Consider the following 27,677-nt stretch of genomic DNA (forward strand, 5'->3'; position numbering starts at 1 on the left):
ATACCTTTATTTTAGCCCAGTCAGTTGATTTATTCATTAACATCATCTAGACACATGACACTTGTGACATTCTCCTGTTTATTCTCTTGACACAGACTATAATACTCTTGGAGACGTCTAAACATGCAAACAGGCGACTGCAAACTCAGTCATAAACAAATCTATCTGATTATAGCAAAGAACATTTAAATACACTTGTTGATTTGCATCTAAATTTGGTGCTTAAAGTAAAAACTAAACTATGTGAAACACTCAAGAAGGGAAAAGACAGACAGACAAGTGTCACTGAGGGCACGTACAGTATCTGTGGAGGTTGGGGTGAGTGGGTGGGCCGGGGTGACTGAGGTGTTAGAGCTCATAGCTCACACACATGGTCGACCAATCGGCAGAGCTTGCGGGGGCAGCAAGCCGGTAGGTTGCAGTTGGACACGGATACACACATGACACAAGTCAGACAGACAGACAGACAGACAGTGAGGAAGGAAGGAGCAGAAACTTGTCTCCTCTTTTCTAAAGGATCACTGGAGTGAATTCACCAGAACCTGAGACAGGAAAGGAAAGGAAAGGAGCAACTTTCCCTCTGAGGTAGTGTGTGCTCTGTTTGTGCAGTATTTGACAAAGTTAGGACTTTAAACCACACTGGTAGTAGTCTGACTTTGCTTTACTGGAGGTTTTCTCACTCTCAGCTCACAAGGTGGCTTTCGGGAAGGGAGCAGTGTAGCTGACAGGAAGTGAACCGGCGGTGCACCATGGGAAGAGTACATCTGTCATTATTTGGGATGTAGGACCAGCGTTTAAAGATGTAGATTTTGCATGTCCTGGAAGACTGATTGAGCCTTAAATAGGGGGTCATCTGAGCACCAGGAAGTTTAAATTATCATAGCAAATTAATTAGTTTATTTTGGGGATGCTCTGTACTCATTTGTATCTCTTTAACCCATTTACAGCACTTTCTTTAACAGCAGCTCTATGAAGGTGAATCATGTAACAAAGTTATGTAATTACAGAGTAGTGGGTAAAAACAGACAGACACCTGTTGATTTCTACATGCTTTCACACACAAACTCCTTACGATACCTGACAAAAGTACTTTAGAAATGCTATCTCCTCCACTCGCAGGCTCTCTATGAGGATTTCAGGACAAGTGCTGTCTTTCTGTGTGGGAAGTGTCTGTGTTTTGATGCCTCAGTATTCGCTGTCAACATGGCGAGCGCTGAGGAAGAGAGACTTTGACAGCTGGCCGGCCCAGTGGAAGGCATGCGGCTAGTTCCCAGCGTGCCAAATCTCTGCATGCTATTTATACTCACCTTGCCAGGCTCACTACTGGTGTCTGTTCATTCACGCCCGGCCATGGCAAATGCCACCGCATTAAGATGCTTGCCAATTACCCATTTACTGTTTTACTATGGTTGAACTGACATGGGTGATTTCTATTACAGGGTCACTCTGGTGCCTTAATGCTAAAATAAAATTTGAAGGATTCATTTCCATAAGGTCACAGCTAAAATTTACTGAAACAAATATATATATTCTGGGTGTTGGATCTGTAGCAGCTTCTTAAAGGATCATTTCACTGATTTTCAGCCTCATTTGTAGCTGTTCAAATAAGGGCTACAGTGTAAAAAATGCCTCTGTGCCTCTGTGGCTCCAAAGGCTCTTCGTTTTTAATAGTTTTTGGACAATGATGGAGGTCTACAGCACAGAGGAAATACTTGTCAGTAGATCAATTCATTTTTGGTTTGGCTCTGCACATGTTAACAATAAGAAAAATCAAAAAAATTGCCAGACATATCCTTGAAGGCAGGACAAGGCCTTCAAGGATTTGTTTTTACAGACAGATACTGCTACTATTGTAGCTCCCAGTTCTTCACCGCACATGTTAAAGAGTTCAACCAAAGAGTAATGTTCCCCTCTCAGAGCCTGAAAGGGTAAATCTATCCAAGTAATTCACAAAACGACAGCAATTATCAATATAATTTTATGTAGTGGAACTATGTTCATTTTTAACTTTGTAATCATCTTTCAACCCTTCAGATTTATCCTGTAACTCCATCAGGGGTCCCAACCATAGATTTAATTGACTCAAACCAAACTTGATCGCACACCATGTAAAATAATGACCAAAAAAACAACAGTATATCACCAAAATAATATAATATTTCAAGCGATATAACACCCCTCACATAGTAGTAACATGAAAAACTAAGCAGAAAATGTATTTAATCAATTAAATGTTGAATTAAAATCTCTTTTCGTGTCACAGATTAACCTTAATTCCATTTAGTGACCATAAAATAATTGATTGAAATAATTCATGCCTATGCACATTACTTTCTGTCATGTAATATCTTTGTTTGAGCAAGTTAGGCCATGATTTCCACTTTCAGAACTTGAAATACAATGTGACTGACCCAAAAAAATCACCAGAATTGAGGTGTTAGTATATATGTACTGATGTGAATCCTTTTGAATATGTGTGTTTTTTCCATCTTCTCTCCTACAGCTCTCATAAAGTCGATGCACAGCTACAGTGACAGAGAAATGGCCATTCCCCGGATGTTCAACTCCAACGCCCCGTTTATCATTGTGACCGGAGGATCTGAACTCTCGTTTGTTGGCAAGGAAGATGACAGCCAAGCGTGTGAGGAGGAAAAAGAGTCGCTGGTCCAAGCCATCACCCCGCATCTGAGCCGAGTGATGCAGCACGGCACTGCCAAGCACGTGGTCACAGCAGGGCAGGACGTGCCTGAGGAGAATACTTGTGTCTCCATAGTCGCACAGGCTGAGAGTAAGATTGTGGTTCATTGCTGGGGCTCTTCCGCTCAGTCAGCATATAGAGTTCAATTCCGACAGGGATCATTTGTACTATATATTGCATGATGGATGTTTGACACTTTAAGATGATATGAGTCAAAAAATCCTGTATCTCAAGTTGTATTTTCACCACATGCTTCTCTCCACTTCCCTCTGACTGTTGAAATCTGTCCAAAACCAGTTAAATTCAGTCAAAAGTTCATGGTAGTCAAAAGCTTCAAGCAAGATTATTTTCTGAGTTCATAAAAGGAAGAAAAATACAGCGATATACTTTGCCAGTAAAATAATGTACAACGTGTCAGTCATTTAAATACACTGTCTGAACATTTGAGAAAACAGTCAGTCATAAAAAAAGCTATACTCACAGTCCCTAATGTGATAACGATAAAAGAACTGCATCATTGTGTTTCCCGTCCTGTAGAGAAATCAAACAGCACTAAAATTCACAATTGAACATTTCTACTTAAGAAATAATTTGCCATATTTGCCATGGAAATTCAAGCACCAAATACACCTCCAGTCAGTGTCATCAAACTGTTGAAAACGGATGAACTGAGTTATATTTTTGAGTTATATTCTCTAACTGTCACTGTCTCTGTCCCAGGAGAAGACTTTCAGGAGTTCAGCCCTACCAACACACATAGCCTCTACTCAAGATCTCTGCTGGTCAAAAAGCACAGGTACTTCACAATATACACCCCTAATACTGCAGTACATAACACATGGCTGAAAGTATATGAAAGTATATTACTAAATTGTGTTCCTAATTATGTTGTGGTGACAATCCTGCCTGGATTATTAACAAAGCTCAGGATTTGACACCAGACACCATGATTCAAGTCCCATGTGGGCTTAGCTCAGACTCAGGCAACAAAAGGACTCTGGTTTCGGTTAAAAAAAGATTGTGGTTTTGGTTAATAAACACTCTTTTGTGTGTCATGTGCTTCAAGTCACTGCAGGTCTTTTCTGTATTGACGAACATAATCTTTCCAAGCCAGTGCCTAAAAGTAACAATGAAAAAGTTAGATAATGGTGTTGTTACTGCCAGCGGATATTGTACTACAAGTTTGCATATTAAGATGGAAAATAAATGCCTCGTCTGTGAACATTTTAATTTCTGTATGGACATGTTTATGACTTTCCAGATTAACAACATTTCCTCATTATGTGACTATAAAACATAATCTAGCCCATATGAGGTTCTATCAAAACTAATTTGCTGACTTCCCAGCAGATGTTGGAACCTGGCTGCAGGGATTCGCTCCCATTCAGCCTCAACAGCATTACTGACGTCCAACACTGATGTAGGGAGATTGGGTCTGGCTTGTAGTCGATGTTTCAGTTCATGTCAAAGATGTTGAATATGGTTGAGGTCAGACAGAGTCAAGTTCTTCCATACTGGGCATTTCTTTATGGAGCTGGCTTTGCACACGAATGCAATGTCATGTTGAAAGAGAAAAGAGACAAAAATCAACTGCTGGTATCACACTATTGTTTAAAATGTCACTGTATGATGTAGATTCATTAGCATTAAGTGGTCATATCCAAACCAGCCTAAGACGAAAGTTGTGTATGACGCTGACTCTAGTGACTCCTTGTGGTAGTATTAAGAAGACACTGTCACTCACACACCCATCTTACAATGGATGTGACAGAGAGAGACTGAGATGAATGTGCTTAAAGCAAGACATTGACTGCACCAGGTTTCACAAAGAAAAATAAACCCAGAGCTTCCCATCAGAATAATTTGAAAACAACTTAATAATATAAAAATCTACACACAGAGACTTTAAATTGGATAAAATGATTAATCTCTGATGGTAAATATCCTTAAACATGTGGAGCCTCTGTTAGTAAACTGGGAGTAACTCATATTATCTCATTTGCAGGCCTCTCAGCAAAGAAATTGTGCTCACGAGTGACACAGAAGATGAGGACTTCGACGGCGCCACTAAACTCTCGCACCACCACCTCCAGAGGAAACAGCGCAGGAAAACCAGGACAAGACAGAGCCAGGAGGAAGGAGAAGAACCTCCAATCATCCGGGGGCTGTGGGTGCAGGAGATTGATTGGCTGAAATCAGCAGACAGCGAGATGACATCGTCTGCTGAAATCATACCACCTCCTCCTCAGTTTACTGACTCATTCTCACGCCCTCGCAGCCATGGAGACCAACACTCCTGTGTTTATGAAGGTCACAACAGTGAAGATGTGTGTGACTGTGTCAGAAGAGTGGAGGATGTGTCACTATCAGAGGACCAGTACAGATCAATAGATACAGAGGACACATCCAGCACTGATGACAGAGAAAGCTCAGACTCTGATTGCGCCGAATCTATTTGCACTCATGAAAGTGATTCAGACTCATCTTACAGTGCAGAGGACGACATACAAGTACACAACAGCTGTAGATGGAATGACCTGATGGGAGTGTCTGGTGTTAACTCTTCCTCCCACGCTCAGCGGGACTCTGACTCCTCCAATGGTTTCACAAGGATTTCAGGGTGTGCCAAAAGCCTCTTGGGAAATCTAGACTCAGACTACACCCCCCTGCACACTGTGAATTCCTCTCCATGTGTGTTTAGTGCTGCTGATGTGATCGATATTGACACAGTTTTGGACTGCCTCAGAGGCAGAGTGACACAGATGCCAAAACTCTTTGTTTCACCCTTTTTTGAGGATTTCAAAAAACAGACTCTGAATAACTGGAAACAGAATGTACCTGTCAATGAAGGACTCATATTTCATGATGTAAGACATTTACATTTAATTTATCTACACATACAACTTTGCTGATATTAACATGCCAACATATGCCCTGAAACTATAATAAGTTAAGAACACTAAAACCTGCTCTAAAAAAGTTTCCAGCATGCACTTTGAGCAACATCCCAATCAATCATATCTCAGCAGAAGAGAAAGAAGTCACATGTCTTTTTTTACTTGCTCCAGCAATTTTGTGTTGCACTTCCTCAAAGATGGGGGTTCACAAGAGACATACTGAAGTAAGAATGGACTAAATTGAAGCAGTGGAGGCCAAGACATCTTGATTTTCAGTCCTGGGTCATCATCTGAAAAGCGTATAATAATGTACAATATTTCCCTCTAAAATGTGCTGGAGTAGAAGTAAAAAGTTGCTTAGAATAAAATAGTTTTTAGTCACTTGCAGGCAGCAGAACAAGCTGTAAACCATAACCCTAACCCTTATCTTATTAGTTGTTATGATGAACATGTTAACTAAACACTTACCTATTTGTTGGGCTAACATTAGCTACTTTAGCTAAATAGTGCTAACAACGCAGGTATCGTAACATTATACTGAGTGAAATATTGCGACATAGTATGACTCAATGTGAGTCCTGGAGCCAGGGAGATCAACAGATCAACAACCAATCAACACCCACATGGCAGACATCAAAGCTACTATAAATCTTCAAATCTCACTAATAGAGCAGTCAAAATGCCCACTAACACACTTATTAGAGGGCCTGAATTTAAAGAGTAAGACCATAATGACTCATTGAAAAAAAATGATTCACTTAGTATCGGTTCAGAGATGTTGATGCTTTTTGAATGGGAGTCTACTGGAGCATCTAGTGGCCAACTGTGGAATTGCACTTCATATTTTGCCTCAGCCTTAAGCCACTTAAAACAAGTTGCTGCATGTTTACAGTAGATATTTTACCTTTGACAACTGACAGGATATCCTTGCCATGATCTCACTGATTGGTTGTTTGGCTGTGATGCAACAGGCTTTATGATTTTATGCTTTAACTGCTCCTTCATTTCCCTCATCCTGTTTCTCATTTTATGCTTTCAATGTGTTTCTTTTGTATTCTTAAGCAACTCCAGCCCAATAGTTCCCAGTACAGGGAGGGAGAGGACTATTATGTCCAAAACCACATCCAGAATGGATCATACGGTGATGTATTCTGTGTTCAGGACAGAAGGACTGGATTCAAATGTGCAGCCAAAAGGGTAAGCCAAGAAAGAGTGAGTCATTTAAAATCCAGATACACATCACCCAAAACGTTTTAAACATTATTTCCCTTCTAGATTGATATCAGAAATGATGATTAAGTTAAAAGTTTCTGAAATAATAATAATAAAAAATCATAATGTCCACTTATCTCAGATTCCACTGAGTCATTTCAGCAGAGAGGAGGTGAGCACGTGGAGCGCTCTGAACTCCCCTCGTGTTGTGGAGCTCTTCGGAGCTGTGAGGGAGGGGCTGAACGTTGTACTCTTCATGGACTTGAAACCAGGTAAAGTTTGTATCAATAACACACATACTCTATCATAATGAGGTAGTTTGAGTAGTCTTATAAAGTAACCAGACTTGTCCGAACTTCTTCAGCTTGTTTGGCACAGCTCGTAAAGGAGATGAACACCCTACCTGAGGATTTGGCCCTGCACTACCTTCATCAGACTCTAGGGGCGCTGGAACACCTGCACCACAGAAAAGTCCTGCACCTGGATGTCAAAGGTGGGATCAAGTTGATAAGTCTAAGATGATAAGTCTGGGTGTTTAGTTTCACTTGACTAGAGCACATCTAATGCAAAACAGCATCTCTGGTGAGGCAATTTAAAGCGGTGATGGATGTTAACTAAATAATACTCAAGTCCTGTAGTCAAAGCTGCACTAATCAATATTTTTATATCAACAGTGGATCAAATGACCTCTATGAGTAATGGAGAATAATAAGCCAAATCCTCAGTTCCTCTTAGCTCTATGAAGCCTTTTAGTGTCTTTCAGCTCATTGTTTTGGTTTACAACTTTAATGGTTGAGCAGTCTTGTATTTTTAGTATTTATTCATTGATTTATTGATTTATTTATTCATATTGCCTGTGATATGTATACACACACACAGGGTATGGATTCCAACTTTACCTTGTTTGGTTAGTTGTGAGACCCCACAGTGTCCCATCTCTCGTTGCCGTGATAGTGGATTTGATATTATCAGCAATACTTACACGGAGGCAGGGAGCCCAGTAAAGCCTCTAGCTACTGGTTGTCAGCTGGAATCCACAGTGATGGTTCCTAATCCTAAACTGACACCTCACCCCTAAACCCTCAGTAATCCCCGCTGAGAGGATTGAGTAGCAAGGGGCTTGCTCAAATTAGGCCCCTCTATTGTCCTCTGAGCTCACTGCAAGTCTCATTCAGCCAACAACCATCAAATTTAACAGTCTCATCATATTAGATCTTCACAAAGAGGTGGAAAAAAAGTGTGTGCTTGCTTTATTTTTGGAGATGTTATCTTGTGCAGCCTCAGGATGGCTGTTCAGGAGTTTGGCCAGTGAAGTTTTGGTCTCCTGTGTACCCATCACTCTGACAGCCTCTGACAGCCTCCTCATTTCTCAGTCAACTGTTTAATAATGAGCACCAAATGAAAACAAGCTGTCTCTCTAAATCCTGTGTGTTGATTTTATTCCAGTTGACAATGTGCTGCTGTCTGCAGACTGCAGAGACACATTCCTCTGTGACTTTGGTCTCTCAGAGACATTAGATGACAATGGATGGAGCACCAAGGCCTTCAGGGGTAAGTAAACTATACAAATGTCAGCAACAGTTCATGTCAAAAACTGAATAATTGTACAACTGTGGTAAAAACACAATCATTCACCTGCTAGTTATTGGTCACATTGTTGGATCTGAAAGGATATGTTACCACATCAATTTTATTTCTGCTACTCAGGGAAATAAGCAGCTTTCATCCAAAAGGTGGTTGGTTATTGCTACCTGAATCTTTCTATTATCTTCTTCTTTAGTAAATCTATGATAAAAACAAAGAGACATCCTGCATTTATGTGTTCATCTGATGATCTCATCAAAACTAACTTACAGTGACTCCAAAAACAACTTAAAGTGACATGTAATTGATTAAGTATTGCGCTTTCATAAAGTCATAAAAACTCCCGAGAGCTTCATTATAAAACAAAAAAAGGCAAAAATTGATGCACTAGAGGTCAAGATAGCCTGACTTTTAAACTAGATTTAAACTTGACGCAAGGGGTTAATGGGAGTTCCACTGTAGATACCTACTGTGTAAACTAAATGGGTAAATATCATACTGCATCTGATCGGATCATATTGTGCTTTAGTTATATCCCCATGTAATAGTAAGTTGACCTTCTTTCATTCACTTTATGATACAAGTCAAGTAAAATTTATTTATAGAGTACATTTGAAAATAACAGATATTGACCGAAGTGCACTACAAATAAATATGAAATATAATAACCTAATTAAAACAAAAATAAATATATAGAAGTAGCTGTAAAAGACAAATTTAAAACAATTTTATCATTATATTGATAATTAAGGGGACTAAACCTTATATTGGGAAGGTTTAATATATATGGGTGTCTGTTTTTATGCATTTCATTCTCCATGATAGAGAGAAGGGGTTGTGGTGAGCAGAGGGTTTGCAATTCAAATGTTGTCGATGTGTGTTACTAAAAAGGACAAGATGAATTATAAAACAATAATAAGAATAATACATTTAATTTGTACGGAACCTTTACTTCATAGTGAAACCCAAAGTGCTAGAGTATTCATAACGAAGAACACACAACATAAATAGTAATAAGAGTTAAGGTGAAAAAGTCTTCCTGAATAGAAAGGTTTTAGGTGTTTTTTTAAAAAGAGACTAGGGTCTGTGCTGCTCTCAGATGGTTAGGAAGGCGATTCCACACGCGTGGTGCAACAGAGCAGAAGGCTAAACCCCCCATGGTGCAGAGCTTAGTACTGGAGACCAAGAAGAGCAAGCTGCTGGCAGATCTGAGGGTGTGTGTTGTGGTCTTTGGTGTGATCTGTTCCTGTAGGCAGGGAGGCGCATGTCCGTTGATGGATGTGAGTAGCAGCACTTTGTAGGCAATCCAGGGAGCCAGTGCAATGAAAACAGAATTGGCGTTATATATTTGTGTTTTCGCAATCTCATCAGGATGCTAGCACAGCTGTTCTGAATGTACTGGAGCTTCTCAATACTGCAGCCAAGGATCCCTGTGAAGAAAGCATCGCACTAGTCCAGTCTTGAGGAGATAAAGACATGGACAAGTTTCTCTGCAATTGACAGGGTTAGAGAGGAGTGGAATTTACAGATGTTTTTGGGGTGGTCTTATATGGTCATCAAAAGTCAGCTGAGGGTCAAACCTAACACCAAGATTAATGACTGAGGAGGAAAGGGGGATGTTTTGGCCATAAAGGCTGAGATGAAGTATGAGGGTTGACTGAATCTGGTGTGGAATGAGGATAAGGAGAGCTTCAGTTTTGCTGCTGTGTAACTGGGTTAGGACCTTTTATCTCCGTAAGACAGCTGAGGCTGCAGTAGGGCTTGGGACAGTTTTGATATATAGCTGAGTATCATCAGCATAGCAATGAAAAGACATCCTATGTCTGCTGATGACACATCTACGGGGGAGTATGCAGAGGGTAAACAGGTGGAAAAGGATGCTGAGGGTTGCCATGATTATTTTTCATTAGTTGTAGAACTGACCGAGCATCTTTAAGGGACTCTGTAAGTCCTATGATGTTCAGCAAGACCAAGGCACCTGAAGCATTGTTCTAGCTGTTTTTATTTTCCACTGATCATGAATGTAACAGGGAGCAGAGCGTAAACATTGACCTTGCGGCTTGACAGGGCCGTGAGGATCAGTGACGCTGCTTAGAAATGTATTAACGGGTTCCACTGGTTCATCCATTGATGCAGAAGCTGGATAGATGATATGCTCCAAAATCATGATGACTGGGTCAATGCTCTTCCAGTCCCAAAAAACCATTTGATGCTTGGGTTTAGTAGGTTCAGACAATAATGTCAAAACCATTGAGACTACGTTGTGGTTGGACACACCCAGACCATAGACCTGTAGGTTGTCGATGTGGGATGGAGTCAGTGATGACCAGGTCAAGGGTGTGCCCCCTGGTGTGAGTAGGGACATCAACATGCTGCTTCAGACTAAGACAATCCATCAGACTCAAGAACTCTAAAAAATCACAGGCGGGGTTGTTAACATGTATATTCATATCACTAACAATGATGATGTTGGTTGACATGACGCAGAGTGAAGTGAGGAGGTCATGTATCTCATAGAGGAAAGATGAGTTTGGTTTGGGGAGGGTCGTAGGTAAGAGGCACTATCATGGAGTATGGAGGTTTACATTTTAGAGCAAGGCTTTCAGTAGTTCAACAGAAGAAAGATCAGGCATTGGCAAAGGAGACAGTCTCAGTTCAATCCGGTGTGGTAAACCACCACCACGGCCAGAGCTGCAGGCTTTTTCCATGTAACTATAGCCAGGACAGCAGGCCTCATTAAGCACAGAGTAGTCTCTTGGTTTTGCAAGGTTTCAGTTAGGCACATGAACTCAGACTTCATGTTGTCTTCTCTCTGAACAGTCTTTACATGCATCAGAAACTTTTAGGAGAAAACACAAGTAGCCAAGCTAAATCAGTTCTTGTGGTTTTGTGGTATTGTTGTCGGCAAAAGGAAGATGTCACCCTTGAGGTATGACATAAACCCTTGTTGCAAAAGCGTAAATCCAGATTTAGTCCCTTGTACCGGTCAAGATCCAAAAATGCCAGATCCTACAATTCCCACCATGCAATTCAATAGCATCTTTTTTATTATACCCTCATTGCCTTATAAACACCCACATCTTTCAAGCTTTGGTGTGTATCTTATTTTTTTTAATGAAGCCAAAACGGAGAATACCATGATGACATCACGATGACATCATCAGTTATTTTCCCAGACTTGACAAATCCCCTCCAGAGCCATAGAGGATATTATGCAGCTGTTTTCACGGGCTGAGTAGCACTTCTCATAAAAAGTAAAGTGATCCTCATGTATAAAATTGGTAGAATCCCTCTTTATACCTCAATTTTACACATTATGGACAATACAATAGTGAAGGTTTAAAGCCATATTACAACAACAACAAAACAAATGTAATGTATAAACATGATCACGAGCAAACAGAGAAAAATAACATGGGACAATTAAAAGTAATAAAGAGATACAAGGGAGAGATTACAATTAATTTACTGTTTTATTCATGTAGGCGCCGCCTTCCCTGGCACAGAGACCCACATGGCTCCTGAGGTAGTAAGAGGGGACCAACTCTGTGCCAAGGCGGATGTGTGGAGCAGCTGTTGTATGCTACTGCACATGCTCAACGGATGCCACCCATGGATACGTTACTATTCCCATCCACTATGTCTCCAGGTCAGAGTCTCTTCCCCATCGTTACTGGAAAATCAATTTCACCCTGAATAAGAAAAGACTGATTCACACTTCTTGTTGTCTGTATCAGATTGTCAACGAGCCTCCGCCTCTGTGGGAGGTGCCGTCCAAATGTAACAATTTCACAGCCAAAGTGTTCAGGGCCGGACTCCAGAAGAATCCTGACAGGCGAGCATCAGCAAAGGAGCTGAGGAAGAAAATCACCAAGGCCCTCAGAGCAGGTCAATGCACTTGATATTAAAGAGTCATCCTAGAATAACATTATTTGTCAACTATAAACCTTTTTATTTGCTATAGAATACATCTGCTTTGTAAATCACTTGTCTTGTGTTCTCCTGTAAAAATCCAAAAGGGTGAAATGTATTGTTGCCCCCTAGGTATGCATTAATTTGACAGAATATCTTTCATTTTTCCATCTATGTAGCAGGAGTCTTTGTTTCAATTCAGCCAATAAAATCTTGCATAAAGTGGTAACGGGTATCATAGTCAAAGCAGACAGTCACACTGAATCTGATAGCACCCTGATACAGAAAAAGAGCCACAAACTCTACTTCTTATCTAACTTACAATCTTGAACACATGTCTTGTCCTGCACCTTAGAGTGTGGAACGTGCCACCAAACAAACATTCACCTGGTAGAAGTGCAATGTACTTTGGTCTAGTTGCTTGCTTGGTCTTTACTCCACAATATCATTGTAACAATGCATGTACCATTGTAACATAACATGTAGCTACAGCACAAGTTTGTTGACTTCATCTCTTATATGGAGTTTATTCCCTACAATGTAACATTGACACTCAAAACCTTTGGCCAAAAGGTCAAAAGGAGCATTTCTGATGTTTACCCAAAGACTAATAGTAATATAAAACTATTAACAACACATTTATAACCATATTGACATTATTTTGACTGCAAAAAGCGATAACTTTATGTGATTTCAGTTGGATTTTAATCTGAAAATTAATTTTTTGCTCCACAGTTGGAGGTCTGAGTCCCTGGTCCATCAAAACGGCCTGTGAAAGGCTGTGTCACGGCAAGACTGAAGACACTCCCAGCTCTTTGTCATCTGGAATCCCTGCCACCCCAAATAAACCATCACCTCCCGTCTCAGCTCCCATGATGTACTGGGTGAGCCCCTGGAGAACTACGGCAGTGGACGAGGACAGCAATGACCTGGAGGAAGGTGACTCAGATTTGCTGAGCAGGGTATGGGAATCTCAGCCAAAATCACTGCGGGATGATTACACTGCAAGTGAGAAAGACTGGGACACTGGGTCTGATTCAGAAGTAGACATCTATATGGGAGAGGAGGAATATATTCGGGAGAAGTGGCTGAAAACTGACAGGGACTATGAAGGTGATTGGGAAGAGGAGGGAGATGAAGAGGAGGAGGAGGAGGAGGAGGAGGAGTGGGATTCTTCTGTATCCACAGAGTATCTCCGTACTCTTCGAGGCCTTTTCCCTTTACTGCAAAAAGCCAAACAGACAAACAACAATTCAGGGAGATCAGAACCAGAGCTGGAATACATCAGAGACGGTGAGTCAGTAAACGTCTGCGTCATGGGAACAGTTCAGCGTGGGTAATACACTCCTGTTTACCATTTTATTTCATCTGCTGCAACTAAACGTTATCAGAACACTTCATCTCACAAACTGATAAAGTGGCTGTAATGAAGAAAGGCCGAGTGAGCTCTGATTTCATTACGAGATTTCATTACCAAGAAAATCATATTTCCTGTAATATTTTCAGCATGCCTTTGTTATGTGAATGTGATTGTGATAAATGTGACCAAAGTATACCTGGCGTGTATTTAATGAACCACAATAAGAAAGACAAACACATATATATGGGAAGTAAAATGTAACTAAAAATTGCTATACATCTCATACTAACAGAAACGGTTAATATTGTCTTTAGGTGTAGCTCTTGGCACCACAATCCAGCCCCCCTCCCCTGAGCCACGAGATGACCCTCCGTCCTGTTTCAGCTGCTCGGATACATCGCCAATTGATGACTCAGACAAGGTGCGTATTTAAAGATGAATGCATGTGGAACTACTCTTTTGTAAAGTAAAAACTGCAAAAAAAACAACTTAATTTTCCTTCCCATTTTAAGGAATCTGATCGCTCATCTGATGACCTCAGCTCTGGAGTCTTTTCCTCTTGCAACAGTCAAGCAGACAGACACCTGGAGTGGTTGGTGTCAGCAAATCAGCCCTCCTCGTACTGCTTTGAAGGTAAAACAGCAGCAATCTATCTACCACTGACTTATAAGGTGGTTGATTTGCTGTTGGGATCATTTCTTTTACTGCTCTGACACACGCAGGTGTTGACATCTGGATAGAGAACGTACAAGGCGAGTGTCTGAGGATTCGAGAACGTCGGCAGGTCAAAGTGGGACATGTTGCGATAGGAATTAGTGATCAGGTAAGAGACTATTAACTGATGTCTAAATTGCTTGTTTGAATGTGTTTTCGGATATTCTAAGCACGGTTTACTCCAGGATATTGTTAAGTTGAGATGATATGTTACCCAGTTCCTGCTGTATCATGCCTCAGGATTCATTTAGCTAGTAGATGATGAGTAATATGGTCATTTTTTGTTTTTGGACCGGATAATACAAGCAATAGAATTATAGATTTTTTTAAATCGCCATATGAATCGGTAGTGAAAGTAGCCATTAGCTGCAGCCCTACTTTTGTGTTCAAAATGTCAGTGTGATTTTGAGTGAGGTTTGAAAGTCTGTCTTGGTTTGGGCTGTCTGCACTGTACAATGAGTTGATTTTGTAGCTTTTAAAAGGGGTGTCCAGTCCAGCAATCAGCAGTATGTGTCTGACTAACAAGTAAAGTTGGGTATACAACACCGCAGTTTTGATACTTACTGTATGAGACTGAGAAATATAGATATGCTTCTCTACAAAACCCAAACTTCGTAAATGTCAAGTATATAGTCCTTTGTACATGTAGTCCTTGGCCTAAATACAAGACTCCAAATGACTAGATGTCCCATGTCAACATTTGATACATTTTGATTTGTACCAACTGTATTTATGTTTGATCATCCCATCTATCATTCAGATCTCAGGGAAAGCCTTCACTTTGGAGACCCTCGACAGGAAGATGGTGCCCTTGGATCAAGAGATCAAAGACTCCTACCTGTGGCTCCGCTGTGTTCCTGCTCCTGACAGATGTCAGCGCTGGAGGTGGAGGGTCAGTGACGGCAAGCTGGAGCTACGAGAATGAGACATTTTTATTATGTTTTGTTGAATGCACAAAATGAGTTATTGTTTGTTCTTAAGCTATGTGGTCAAAAAAAATGGATTAATATATATACAGATATTTTATTGTTGATTTATTTTCCTGTGTAAAAGTTGGATAGTTAGAGTTTATGGTATGAATTTGAGATGAGTGAGTTTTCTCATTAAATATTACTGGATGTGATTTTAATGATGTTTTCTATTTGTAAAGATGATTTTTCTGTATCAGTTATTTGATTTATATTAAACTGAAGAACTGATTATATTACAGTATGCCTTTGTTGCCTCCATGGTCTGTAAACTAGAGATAGTCATGTCACTGGGTGCCTTTCAAGGTTTAGAAGCTGCTTGAAACAATGAACAATTGTCACACAATACAGTATGAGCCCTCCAGACTTAAATACTTGAATGTTTCTGACATTTTATATCTTAATAAACGATGACATCCTGAACAAAGAAGCTGCTCTGTTCTCCCAGCTCTGTTTGTTTTCTAATTATTGCCTCTTTTGTTTATTGTCTCCTTTAGTTTAGTTCCACACAGGAGAAGAGAGGCGGTCTGCAGGAGCATTAAAGATAGATTCAGGACCAACCAGTTCATCATTACACACACGATAATGAAAACTCCTCCTATGCTACAATAGATTAGGACTAGACCTATAGCGTGACGTAACTTTTACAGCACTAATAAAACCTTGCCTTGCCCTGACAAAAAGAGTAGATTTGGCTGCATCACATGTGAAACAGTGTATTACATGTGATCAAATCACATGACTCAGGCACACGTGGTTTTTCAGGCATTTCATATAAATTCTCATTGTATTAGGGACATGTGGGTTTCACAGCTGAAATGCACCCGTTGATTTGTTTCTGTAGGGTGGTGTTTGAGGAAGGCGGAGAGATAATATAGGGTCAGTCAAATGACGCCTTTGGCAAATATTTAAACACAGCCTGCCACTTTTTAGAAGGCTTGAGAACTTTTTTAACCCATGGCACCAGAACTGGCATTTCTCTAACACTGTAACATGATTCTTTATGTGAAGATTAAAATGACTGAAACAAAGAAAATACAGAGCACAAGTCCCAAGTGGTTTGAAACCTATTGTACACTAAATACACTTACAATGAAGTCTAAGTGATGGGGGACAAAACCTACAGTCCTCCTTTTGTGCCAAAATGTATGTAAAAGTGTATCTCAAGCTAATATGAAGCTTCAGCCATCCAAATGAATCAAATCAAGTATATATCTTTAGGAGTTTCAGTCTTTTTAGTGCCAAAGTCCCTTTTTTTGTTACTATACTTCCACCACAGCTAAACAAGGAAACACTGTCCTAGGAAACACAAAGAGGGAATTTGATGCTTAAAAGGCTGTAGATGTGTCAGATATCCACTTGATATGACTAGCTCAGACTGCTGAAGCTTCATATAAATTTCACATCAACTTTTAAATGACTGTGTGGATTTTGGCCCTCATCACTTACACTGAAAGTGCTTTTGAAGGGGGATCTTTTAACAGCCAGTATGAACAGGAAGAATGATTACAGCAAGGGAAACCTCTTCCACTGTTTATTTGAACACCTGGCAGCTGTTTTAAGACAGACTTGAAAAACTGTGAATCTATCCTTTAAGGCTTTGTTTCCGTTTAGCCACAAGACGTGAGGTCGGCCTACTATAGATGTTAGGTGATAAGGCCCAACTTGCAGTTCCAGTTCATCCCCAAAGTGCAAGATGAGGTCAGAGCTCTGTGTAAGCAAGCCAGTCAAGTTCCTCCTCACCAAACTGGGCAAACCACTTCTTAATGGGGTTGGCTTTCCGCATGGAGGCCTTGTGACGATAACAGGAAAGGGCCTCACCAAACAGTTGGTGCAAAGCTGGAATGGCACTATTGTCTCAGATATGACTGTAGTCTGTTGTATCCCAGTGTTTCCCATTATAGCCATTACTGGGTCTGGATGAATAGATCCAGGACACATATTTTAGGCCACATCTTTTACTATGAAAATAATCCAGTGTCGATAACATAGCCTACATTTTTTCAAATGAATTGTGTGAAGCTGGAGCCATGATTATGAAAAACTGATCACTAATGAGGATGATGCTATCTTGTTTTGTCTACAACCCAAGTTTACTGTCACAGAACACTACAGAAACCATATATAAGAAGCTAGAATAAGAGAATTTGCATATGGACTTTTTTTGTTAATAAATGAGTCCAAACAATTTGCTAGATAAAATATCAGAAAATGGTGAAAAACTTTGATCACTGTTTGAAGATGAAGCCTTCAAATGTCTTGTTTAGCCATTATGCATTTCACTGTGAAAATAATCCAGTATCAATATCATGACTTCCAATGACAGCAGCAGCATTTTGCGAAGCTGGAGCTACAAAAACACGCCACCATAACACGAAAATACAGTCAAAGTCCAGTCAGTCAGTCGTGTTGTCCACTTTTTCAATAGACTCTGTAACTGAAACTTGAATAAACTTGTGTGCGGTTCACTTCCTCGACATTTTGTGCACTGTGCAGCAGACACAGATCAGCTGATGCAGCGATAGGACGGCCGGCCAGCATGGGCGGGTCCTCTGTGACTCCGTTCCCACTGTGATTGGATCCTCGGCTCGGGTTTGATAGTGGGAAGTACCCGTACGCCGGTGTCTCCCTGGTTGCGCAAGACGCCATTTTGGAGTGACAGTGAAAGATAACGGAAAGATCGAAAAGCAGTCTTTCTAAAGGTAATTCCTCGCTCAAATCGCACTGTTTTTCCTCCTAAAATGTCACGTTGTGTGTGGTTGTTGTTGCTCTGTGCCCTCCGCTCGTTTTTAACCCGCGTTTGACATGACGTCACTGTGTTCTCTCTTAACTGTGACGCGGCAGTTAGCTTCAGCTAGCCGAGGCTAAGCTAATCGAGCAGTTCCTGAAACGGACGAACCCGAAAAGAGAGAGAAAAAAACCTACCACTGTGGGTTTAAAAAAAAGAATAATAAACGACTAAGTTTTCCGTTCGCTTACAGTTTTAGTATAACATGTCGACGTTTAAAATCGCTTAAAATCGCTTGTCTTGTGTGTTGTAAACGGCTCTGCTCGTTACTAACGGAAGGTTTCGCCCGTTAGCAATGAAAGCTAACTAGCTAACTTGAAGCATCCGCCCTTAGTGAAGCTAATCTGTGGTCTTCGAGTGGTGCTAACCCGATAAAAAGACATTTGAGCTGATGTTTAAAAAAGAAGCGACAATCCCCTAAACACTGAGCTGGTTTTATTTATTAAGTGAACCATCGCGTATATTAATTAATTAATTAAAACACCGGCTGTATTTTTTTTTTAGGCCTTCTGCTAAGGTCGGGCTGTTGTTAGCGTCATTAGCATACATTAGCTAACATTATCCTACCAGCTGGAACAGGCCTCTCTTATCTGGCCATCAGCAAGGTATTCAAGCCTGTTAAAAGGGGGATTTAGCTTAAATTTTAAATAAATGACGTTTTAAGTTAAGTTATAGGAAATACACGAAGCTAAACTGAACGAGCGATGTCGTGAAATGTATGTAAGTGTTAGATAATGTTTGACGACGTTGACAGTTTGGCCCATAAGCAACGTAACGTTTAACCGTTGAGTAAACATCTCGCTGCTGGTGTTCAAACCGTGTTACCCTGACTACTGTTGGTACGGCGATAGTCAGGAGTAGTAATGGCTGAAACTAGCGATAACTTCCACGATTAAACGATTCATTGCTTGGTTCAGTAGAAATTCGTGGGGAAATGTCGATTAAATAGAAGATAACGTCCTCAAATATCGTTTTTGTCCACGACCCAAATCTATCGAGTGTACTGTCATATAAGACTAAAAGAAATGAGAAAATATTCACGTTCGACATGATAGACCGAGAATTTGGACTGTATTTGTATACCAAAATGAGGTTAAACAACACAATGAATAGTTGTTCGACCTGTAAAATGTCAGAAAATGGTGAAAATGTGGATTACCATTGAGGATTGCATGAGATTATTGCTATAGAAGTCTAAAGAGACATGTAAATATTCACATTTGAGAAGCTCAATTGATAATTTGGGTAATTTTAGTTATTTTGTGCAATATATAAAATAGTCCAGACTTAACAATTCGTCATTTGGCCTATAAAGTGTCAGAAATGTGGATTACTAAGGATGACATCCTCAAATGTCTTGTTTTTGTCCATGACCCAAATACATTGAGTTTATTGCAATAGAAGACTTAAACTAGAGAATATTCATGTTTGAGAAGCTAGACTGAGAATTTGGACTACACGTCTTCACAAAAATGAGTTTAACAACTTAAGTAATTGTTCAGCCAAAAAGTATCAAAATTGGGGAAAATGTCGATTACTATGAGGATGACAACATCAAATGTCTTGTTTTGTCGCAAGCAACTCAAATATATTCAGTTTACTGTCATAGAAGACTAAAGAGACAAGTACATACTTACATTTGAGAAGCAGAATTAGATAATTTGGTTAATTTTATTTACTTTGGACATTTCTTTAAAGAATTAGCCCAAACAACTTGACGAATAGTTTTTCAGCCTGAAAAGTGTCAAAACTCTGCAAAATTCCCACAACTATTGAGGATGACACCTTCAAATCACTTGTTTTGTCATAGAAGAATAAAAAAACAGAAAATATTCACATTTGAGAACTCGCATTAGAAAATGTAGACAATTTTCTAACAAAATGATGCTAAGTGATAAATAATTAGTTATTTGGTCCTTAAATCGCGCCAATCGCCGTTTCCCGCAGCTCAAAATACCGTCTTCAAATAACTTGTTTTGTCCGTTTAATTTATTTTTAATCACGCCAAACCATTAATTAATTATCCAAATAGATGTGAATTAATTGAATAGGTGACAGCTAATTGGCTAAACTCTAATTAGTTGTGTCCTCGATTTTAAATGTACTGCGGTATCAATCTGACGTGTTTGTATGAATTGTGTCATTATGAACTGTCTTATTAAATATTTTATTTACTGTGGGCATACTATGGGTGTTATGACACGTGTCAAATTTTTGTGTGTGTTGTTAATCGTACTCTTCACTTGCCCATCCTTTCCTGCTTGGCGTGTCTTAGCCTGAAACTGAAACACCTTAAGACGTTACTCCTCTAACCCACTTGTTTCCTTCTCTCTTCTTTTGACAGCTTCGTCACCATGGGGAATGTATTTGCAAGCTTATTCAAGGGCCTGTTTGGCAAAAAAGAAATGAGGATTCTTATGGTTGGTCTCGATGCTGCTGGGAAAACAACCATCCTATATAAACTCAAACTTGGAGAGATAGTCACCACCATTCCCACCATTGGTATGGATACTTCTATTAATCTTCACCTTATTTTACCATTGTATTTTTTTTAATTAAACCTGTGTATTATTTGATTCTAGTGCTGTTAACAATACATTTTGGTACAGGAACCTTTTTTTATGATGATATCTTCCTCTATCCGAAAGATGTAGTTTTCCTACAAAACCTGTTTTTCTTGAAACAAACACCCAAGATTCTCTGAAGTTATGTTAATGTCTGAGCAGACACAGTTTTGCAAGAGCTTAACCTGATTTAAACGCACTATGAAAGTTGCAAAATGTGGATGTAAATAAAGAACTATCAAAATAGAGTAGAAGAGATTATGAATTGGCTTTCAGTATTCAAAGTAAATATTAAATAAAGTGAAAAGTAAATAGTATTCAGGTTTGATAATCCAGCTTTACTTCTCAAACATTCACACCTACGTAGAGCTTTGAATTAAATTGATTGAAATTGAAGTTGGATGCTCAGACATGTTGATGCATGAAGGTTTGATCTGGAGCTTTTTTAAAGTCTCGCAGGTTACGTTTCATCACTCAAATCTTAAAATGGGCAAAGTTTCTTATGCAAGTGAAGTGATTAATCTGTGTTTCTTCTTATTTTTTTCTCTCTCTGTTCAGGTTTTAATGTTGAAACTGTAGAATACAAGAACATCAGCTTCACAGTGTGGGATGTGGGCGGTCAGGACAAAATCAGGCCGCTGTGGCGCCACTACTTCCAGAACACTCAAGGTGAGGGGGGACTTCATCTTCGACTGGTTGTGTCAGTGAGCATTACTGCCCATAGGTGGCCTCATTGGTGCAGAAAAGATGATCTTAAAGCGTGAACCAGTGACTCATGCACCATTGTTCCACTCTCAATGGGCTTATTGTGTCATACCTCCACTATTTCCTGAAATTTAATTCATCTAAATATGGCACTTAAAGGCTAATGCTGCTCAGTATTTCCCAATAATGATGCAACCTGCAGGTAAAGTCTCCACTGAGCTGGTATTTTGTTTTTAGTTTTACAACCAGAGAAACCTGCCATGATTTCAGTTGACTGAGTGGTTTCACTCTCATCTTCAGTTAACCACACGGCAGCAGACAGACACACCGTAATCCAGTTATATGCATCATCATTTATCAAAAAAAGCATATTGTCTTTCTTCCTCAGTGCGTAAAGATGCTGTCTGGTTGCTACACCCACATTTGTATGGGTATCATTAACTTCCTGTATGGAAAATTTGACCATTAACTTCAGAGTTTCTCAGCTTAAAGGGTTCACAAGATGATTAAAACAAGTAAAAAGAAGTTCAGAAGTTCAGATTTTTGCAACAGTAAGTCAAATACTAATGAATAAATTGATCAACAGGAAATTAATCAGCAGCTATTTTGATGAACAAACAAAACAGACAAAACATGTCAGCATAACCTCACCACAAGATTCTGACATTTGTAGATACATAGATGAATTGAGAAAATTATCAGCTGTCCAATCAATAATAAAATGATCATGAGTCACCTCCTTGGTTATTTAAAAACCTTTGAAATGAAACAGGATGAAAAGTGACTAATCTATGTCCATACTAAGGTCATAATAACCTGTAATGGCTTCTGCTTTGTTTTTAAGAGGTTATGAGCCAATAAAATGGTATACTGAAAAATAGTGCAAAAATCAATGAAAGCATGCAAAACTACCAGCATATGTTAGGAAAGTGATTATTGTGGCTTTCATTTTAAGTCTTGACCTTTCAAACTGCACAACTCTCCACATCTGAAGCAATAATCCTTCAGACTTTGAAGGTAAAATGTACAGACGGCAAAAAATATGACTCCTGGTGAAGTGCTTTTCTATTTTGTACCAGAATAGACGCGTTAAACCCCTTTTTAAAAAATGAGAGATGTCGAGATGAGTATTGATTCCTTTAGTTTTGTTTTTGTTGTTGTTTTGCACCCAGAGGACGCTCTATAAGTCATACGGAGCTGTTTACAGATGCTCCTGCAGCAACCTTAACCAGTGCCAGCTCCTTCACAGGCAGGGCCGACCATGTCCGCTTCGTCCACTGTTACAATAAACCAAAAATAACTTGTTTGTACTTCGGTGAAGCTGCAGGGGTGATAAAGTATTTGCCTGACTTGCTGGCACACGTTACAGGAAGCCCGGCCTGCCTTTTTTGATTACTCATCTCTTCTGCTTTACATTTTGTGGCTTGTCTCATTTGTTTGTTTTTATTTGGTAAATAATGACACCAAACGAGATAGAAAACTGCCACTGCAGCGTTGGCTCTCTGTCGCTCTGCTCTCCACACGCGCCTCACAGGTTTGGAAATAGGTGATCCCTTTTAATTGTCAGTGATGTCAGTGTTAGGTGTGGCTGCAGCAGCATGCAAGTTTAAAAAAAAAGGGGAAGTTAGCCTTGTAATCGATGCGTCTCTGTGTTTCACAGTTGGTCTCAAAATGCTGCTCTCGTGCAATTTTAGGGTTAAGATGATATAATCAACGCAAGTTTAACACTAGAGCACGGTGAAAAATACATTCATATACGAGAATCATACACTTAACACTATTATCATGAGTCATATTTCCCCTCAATGCACAGTCACTCTTACTGAGTTTTAACTAAGCAGCGTCATTTTTAGAAAGCCCTCGGCTCTGACTCAAAGCTTGTTGGTTTAATAAAATGCTCTTGTTGTAAAGTTAAATTAACTACTATTAAAATTAAGTTAAATAAAGTCGTCATAATAAAGTTAAATTACCATTACAATAAAGTAGTGTTTAAATAAAGTAGACTTAAGGTACAGTTATAATAAAGTGAAAAAGTGTTATAATGAAATGTATTAAAGTGGAGCCGCTGGACGCGTTGATGTAGTTTCCGTGAACTACAAACTTCTGGTTAACAGAAGTTCGGACAACAGTCAGCTGTTAGCAATTAACATAAAGTTAACGCGTCACTGGTGAGCGGCCGCTGTCTTAAATGTGAGGATTTATTCACGCTGAGCAGGAAACCGGTGACTTCCGTCCTCCGTTTATCTATTCAGTGTGACTATTTAAAAAGGTGTTATTGAAAAAAAGAATTGTAATATTTAATAGATTTAATTCCCCTCACACCTCTGAAATTTAACGGAGGACGTGTTGAAGTGATGGATAACCTTTTTAATCTAGTGTTTGACAGGATTTTCACACTTTACAGAACTGCGTTTACCAAGTGACACATTTTTGAGTTTATTTAGTAATTAGATTTCCTCTCAGCTTGAATGCTCGGCTGTGTACACCACTCTCAGCAGTTCATGTTCACATACCCAGTTTATCAGTAAAAAATCGTTAATAATTTTTGGATATTAATCAAGATAACATTTCTGGGCGGTGCTCATCCATTACAGAGTGTGAGCTTTGGCTCTCGTCAGGTCAAACAGATTTATTAAGAAACAGGAACATTTTGTACAGGATCCATAAGTCACCGCGCCTTTTATATGAGCAGGAGAAGAAAATGTGTTAGACCCAGTGCATGCATGATCGCAAAATATTTCATTATGTAACTTATAAAACAGCCATGAGTGTAACATGAGTGTGGGGCACTGCAAAGGTTGCTTGAAACATACCATAACTCTCACTCTCCCTACTAAAGTAAATTAGAAACTGATGTGTCGTCTTGTAGCATTGTTGAGCAGTTTAATGACGTTTTTTGGGTCTGCAGGGCTTATCTTCGTGGTGGACAGCAACGACAGGGAGAGAGTGAACGAGGCGAGGGAGGAGTTGTCCAGAATGCTCGCAGAGGATGAGCTCAGAGACGCCGTGCTTCTTGTTTTCGCAAATAAACAGGTGAGATTTCTGTTTTTTGGTTTTGTACAAAATGTTCAATGAAAATGTAGGTCAGTGATATGATGCAACACAGTGTCAATTGGTGTAACCAGTATTTTTGTCATAAAGATCTGATAATATACAGGAAAATAAATGAACTAGAACATGGAATAAATATAATCCGCTTTAGCAGCACAACACTATAGTTTTTAACACATTTTACATAATTTGGAAATTTAGAAAAAAATGGTTCTGCTCAATATTGACAAAATGCCTTGAAATTTAAATGTAGAAATACTTCAAATGTTTCTTTTCATTTGCTGTTAAGGCCACTTAGGTGGATAAAATATTTAATATGGTTCTCATCTTTTGTGGTTACACCATTTGACATTTTTAGGAGCATTCAGTCATTTCAAATGACATAAAACCAACAAAAATACAGAATGTACATTTTAACTGCTAAATACTGCTTTTAAGATCGTTTACAGTCTACTGCTGTACAATTATATAAGAATTAATTTCCCCTGTTTTATTATTTTTAATATTCTGCACTATTTTTTGAGCCATTGCTATGAAATTTGGTTTAGATGTGCACTGTATGGTGTATAATCTGGTCTTGCCAACCCTTATATATCACTGACCCGTGTATAGAAGCGTCTGCCTTTTGCATCAAACCTGCCTCATGTCGGATCTTTTTCTCTCCTCCTCCTCTTCCTCTCAGGATCTCCCCAACGCTATGAATGCTGCAGAGATCACAGACAAGTTGGGTTTGCACGCCCTCCGCCACCGCAGCTGGTACATCCAGGCCACCTGCGCCACCAGTGGGGACGGCTTGTACGAGGGCCTGGACTGGCTCTCCAACCAGCTGAAGAACCAGAAATGATCCATTCCACCAGTTTTGATTTTTGTTTGTTGTTTATTTTTTCTGTTTCAACACAGTGGCAGCACCGGATCCAGGCCCCTTCGCTCCCATCTAACCCAATTTTCAACCCCTCCCCCCTCAGCTCTTTCTTTCAAGAACTTCCTTCATTCCCTTCCTTCTGCTTTTTCTCCCTCGGTCCCTCGTCAGTACTCTTGGGGCTCTCGCCTGTGCTGCTTGTGTGTGCGTGGGCGTGCGTGTGTGTGCGTGTACCTTGTGTGTTCAGCGAGTGTGTGCGTGGGTGTGAAGGCGTCTCTGTGTATGTTGGCTGGGATTGGGAGTAACCCTGGCGTGCCTTTTACACACCTCCTGTGGAATCAGCAGTCTGGTTTTCAAGCCCCTTCTCCATCCACCAAACTCAGCCTCTGCCCCACTCAGCCTGCCCCCCCCCACTCTCAGTCTTGCACGGCCCCCCTTCTCCCCCCACCCCTCGCCCCCCCACCCCCCACACCCCAACCCTTACTCTCCAGAGGAAGCATGGTTTTCATACGGCAAAGAAAGAGCAAGGGTGCAAGCTCTCCCTCCCCTCCTCCCTGTAGTATATATCTATGTTATAACTAGAAAATGTTCACCCAATGTAGACTGAATGCTTAGATGTTCATTTTAACCTCCTTTTTTTTTTTGATTTTGAAACCGCAAACCCACCAATAAATTGCATCTTAACCTGTATCAGGTCGAAGCAAATCAAAAAATAGAAAAAAGGAAAAAAAAGGAAAAAAAAAAAGAAGAAACGCCCATCCTCGATCATTCTGGTGTCATTTGAAAATCATGCTGTTTGTTTTATTATTATTATATTGGAATATAACAGATTATTCTTAGCAATGGTTCTCCAATGAACACTACCTTTTTCTCTCTCTCTCTCTTGTCTCTCTCCTCCCACCCCCCACACCCCCGACCCCCCCCCACACCCCCACCCCCACTAACGAAGACCGTGAAGCACAAGGCAAGCCAACAATCTTTAAAAAAAAAAAAAACAACCTAAATCTTTAAAATTAGAATCTGCAAATATATGCAATTCTTGTCTTATAAATAAATAAATACAAATTTTCTTTTTTTTTTTTTTTTTTCTTGGTTAGCTGGTGTTTAATCCCCCCTCCCCCCCTGCCCCCACCCCCTTACCCCCGGATTGAATTGGATTTTGTGATGACCTTCAGTATAATCATTCTGACAGTGTTCATACTCTCGTAGGTTGCGAATACACGGTGTTGGGCATTTCTCAAACATGACTTCAGCCGGTTAACAGTGACAGGTGTCCTGATACATTCACAAGCTTCACATGTTATTCCTTTTAAGAGACGTTACATGTGTATTTTTTTTTTTTTTTTTCTGTAACTAGTTTTAGCATTTCTATTTGTACTATGACTGCTGAACCAAATGCATTTGAGCAGTATGACAAATCCTGTATATGAGAGTAGTGTATCCTCGAGGGCCTCAACTGCATATGATATTGATTGAAGAGGGGTTTTTTTTCTCACCAACGGTTGGCAGTTTTACGTTTTTTGAAATCCGAAAGCATCCAGCTGTCTAATTTTTCCTGGTTGGGATGAAGGATTGGCACCAAATATGAAGGCTCTTTATCTGTGAACAGTCCAGACATGAAAAAAAGAAAAGATTAAAAAATGGAAACCTAGTTCGAATGTCTGGGTGTTTTTACAGGCTACTACACATTATAGCACTGCATACTTCATGAAAAAGACCAACACGTCAAGTACTCTGTCAGTAGCTCGACGGTGAGCTGGAAGGACTTGGTGGTAGGCCTGTTGAGGGGAATGGGTGTGCAGTTAACTGGTTCGTGAGATTCAGCAGGCGTCCTCAGTGTTGAACCATGGGGGTTAAGCTGGCACTTCTGTCAAGAATGATTGTAAATCTGTAAGCTCCCCTGTAAACTGTTTCTGTGGGGATTTCCTGAACACATTAATAAACATGATTTGATCCAACAGTCTGTGTAAAAAATGAGACTTTTTTTTCTCATCTTCTTGAATATTAAATATGTTTTTAGTGCTGCTCATGTTGTGGTGAAAGATCAGATACTTGGGTTTAAACTAATGTTAAAATATGTCATTACCAGTAAAAGTCCTGCAGGAAAGACTTGAGTAAAACTTCACAGGTATTAGTGAAAAGTATTGCAATTAAAGTACTTAAGTATAATGAGCTTAATGTAGTATGCAGTATTACAGTAAAAGTACTGCAGTATTATGAGTGATGTAGTATGCAGTATTACAGTAAAAGTACTGCAGTATTATGAGTGATGTAGTATGCAGTATTACAGTAAAAGTAGTGATATATTGTTATATATGACATCATTAGATTATTAATAGTGAAGCATCAGTGTTAGAGCAGCATG

At 39.8% G+C, this 27,677-nt stretch overlaps 3 protein-coding genes across 3 annotated transcripts in view; 2 read left to right on the top strand and 1 right to left on the bottom strand.

Annotated features, from left to right (window-relative positions):
- Positions 1 to 27,677, bottom strand: part of ptprea (protein tyrosine phosphatase receptor type Ea) — a 424,624-nt gene that overhangs the window by 111,224 nt on the left and 285,723 nt on the right. The window lies entirely within an intron of this gene.
- LOC128381093 (mitogen-activated protein kinase kinase kinase 14-like) lies at positions 7,049 to 15,406 on the top strand. The gene is made up of 10 exons (XM_053341045.1): positions 7,049 to 7,079; positions 7,172 to 7,300; positions 8,254 to 8,358; positions 11,877 to 12,040; positions 12,129 to 12,279; positions 13,039 to 13,596; positions 13,978 to 14,084; positions 14,176 to 14,296; positions 14,386 to 14,486; positions 15,138 to 15,406. Exons 1-10 carry the CDS (start codon positions 7,064 to 7,066, stop codon positions 15,300 to 15,302), a joined length of 1,617 nt encoding a protein of 538 aa, XP_053197020.1. The 5' UTR covers positions 7,049 to 7,063; the 3' UTR covers positions 15,303 to 15,406.
- On the top strand, positions 17,895 to 27,270 carry LOC128380929 (ADP-ribosylation factor 1-like). The gene is made up of 5 exons (XM_053340819.1): positions 17,895 to 18,047; positions 20,478 to 20,635; positions 21,256 to 21,366; positions 24,311 to 24,435; positions 25,136 to 27,270. Exons 2-5 carry the CDS (start codon positions 20,488 to 20,490, stop codon positions 25,295 to 25,297), a joined length of 546 nt encoding a protein of 181 aa, XP_053196794.1. The 5' UTR covers positions 17,895 to 18,047; positions 20,478 to 20,487; the 3' UTR covers positions 25,298 to 27,270.

Source organism: Scomber japonicus, chromosome 20 (genome assembly GCF_027409825.1).
Source record: "Scomber japonicus isolate fScoJap1 chromosome 20, fScoJap1.pri, whole genome shotgun sequence".
Lineage (NCBI taxonomy): Eukaryota > Metazoa > Chordata > Actinopteri > Scombriformes > Scombridae > Scomber > Scomber japonicus.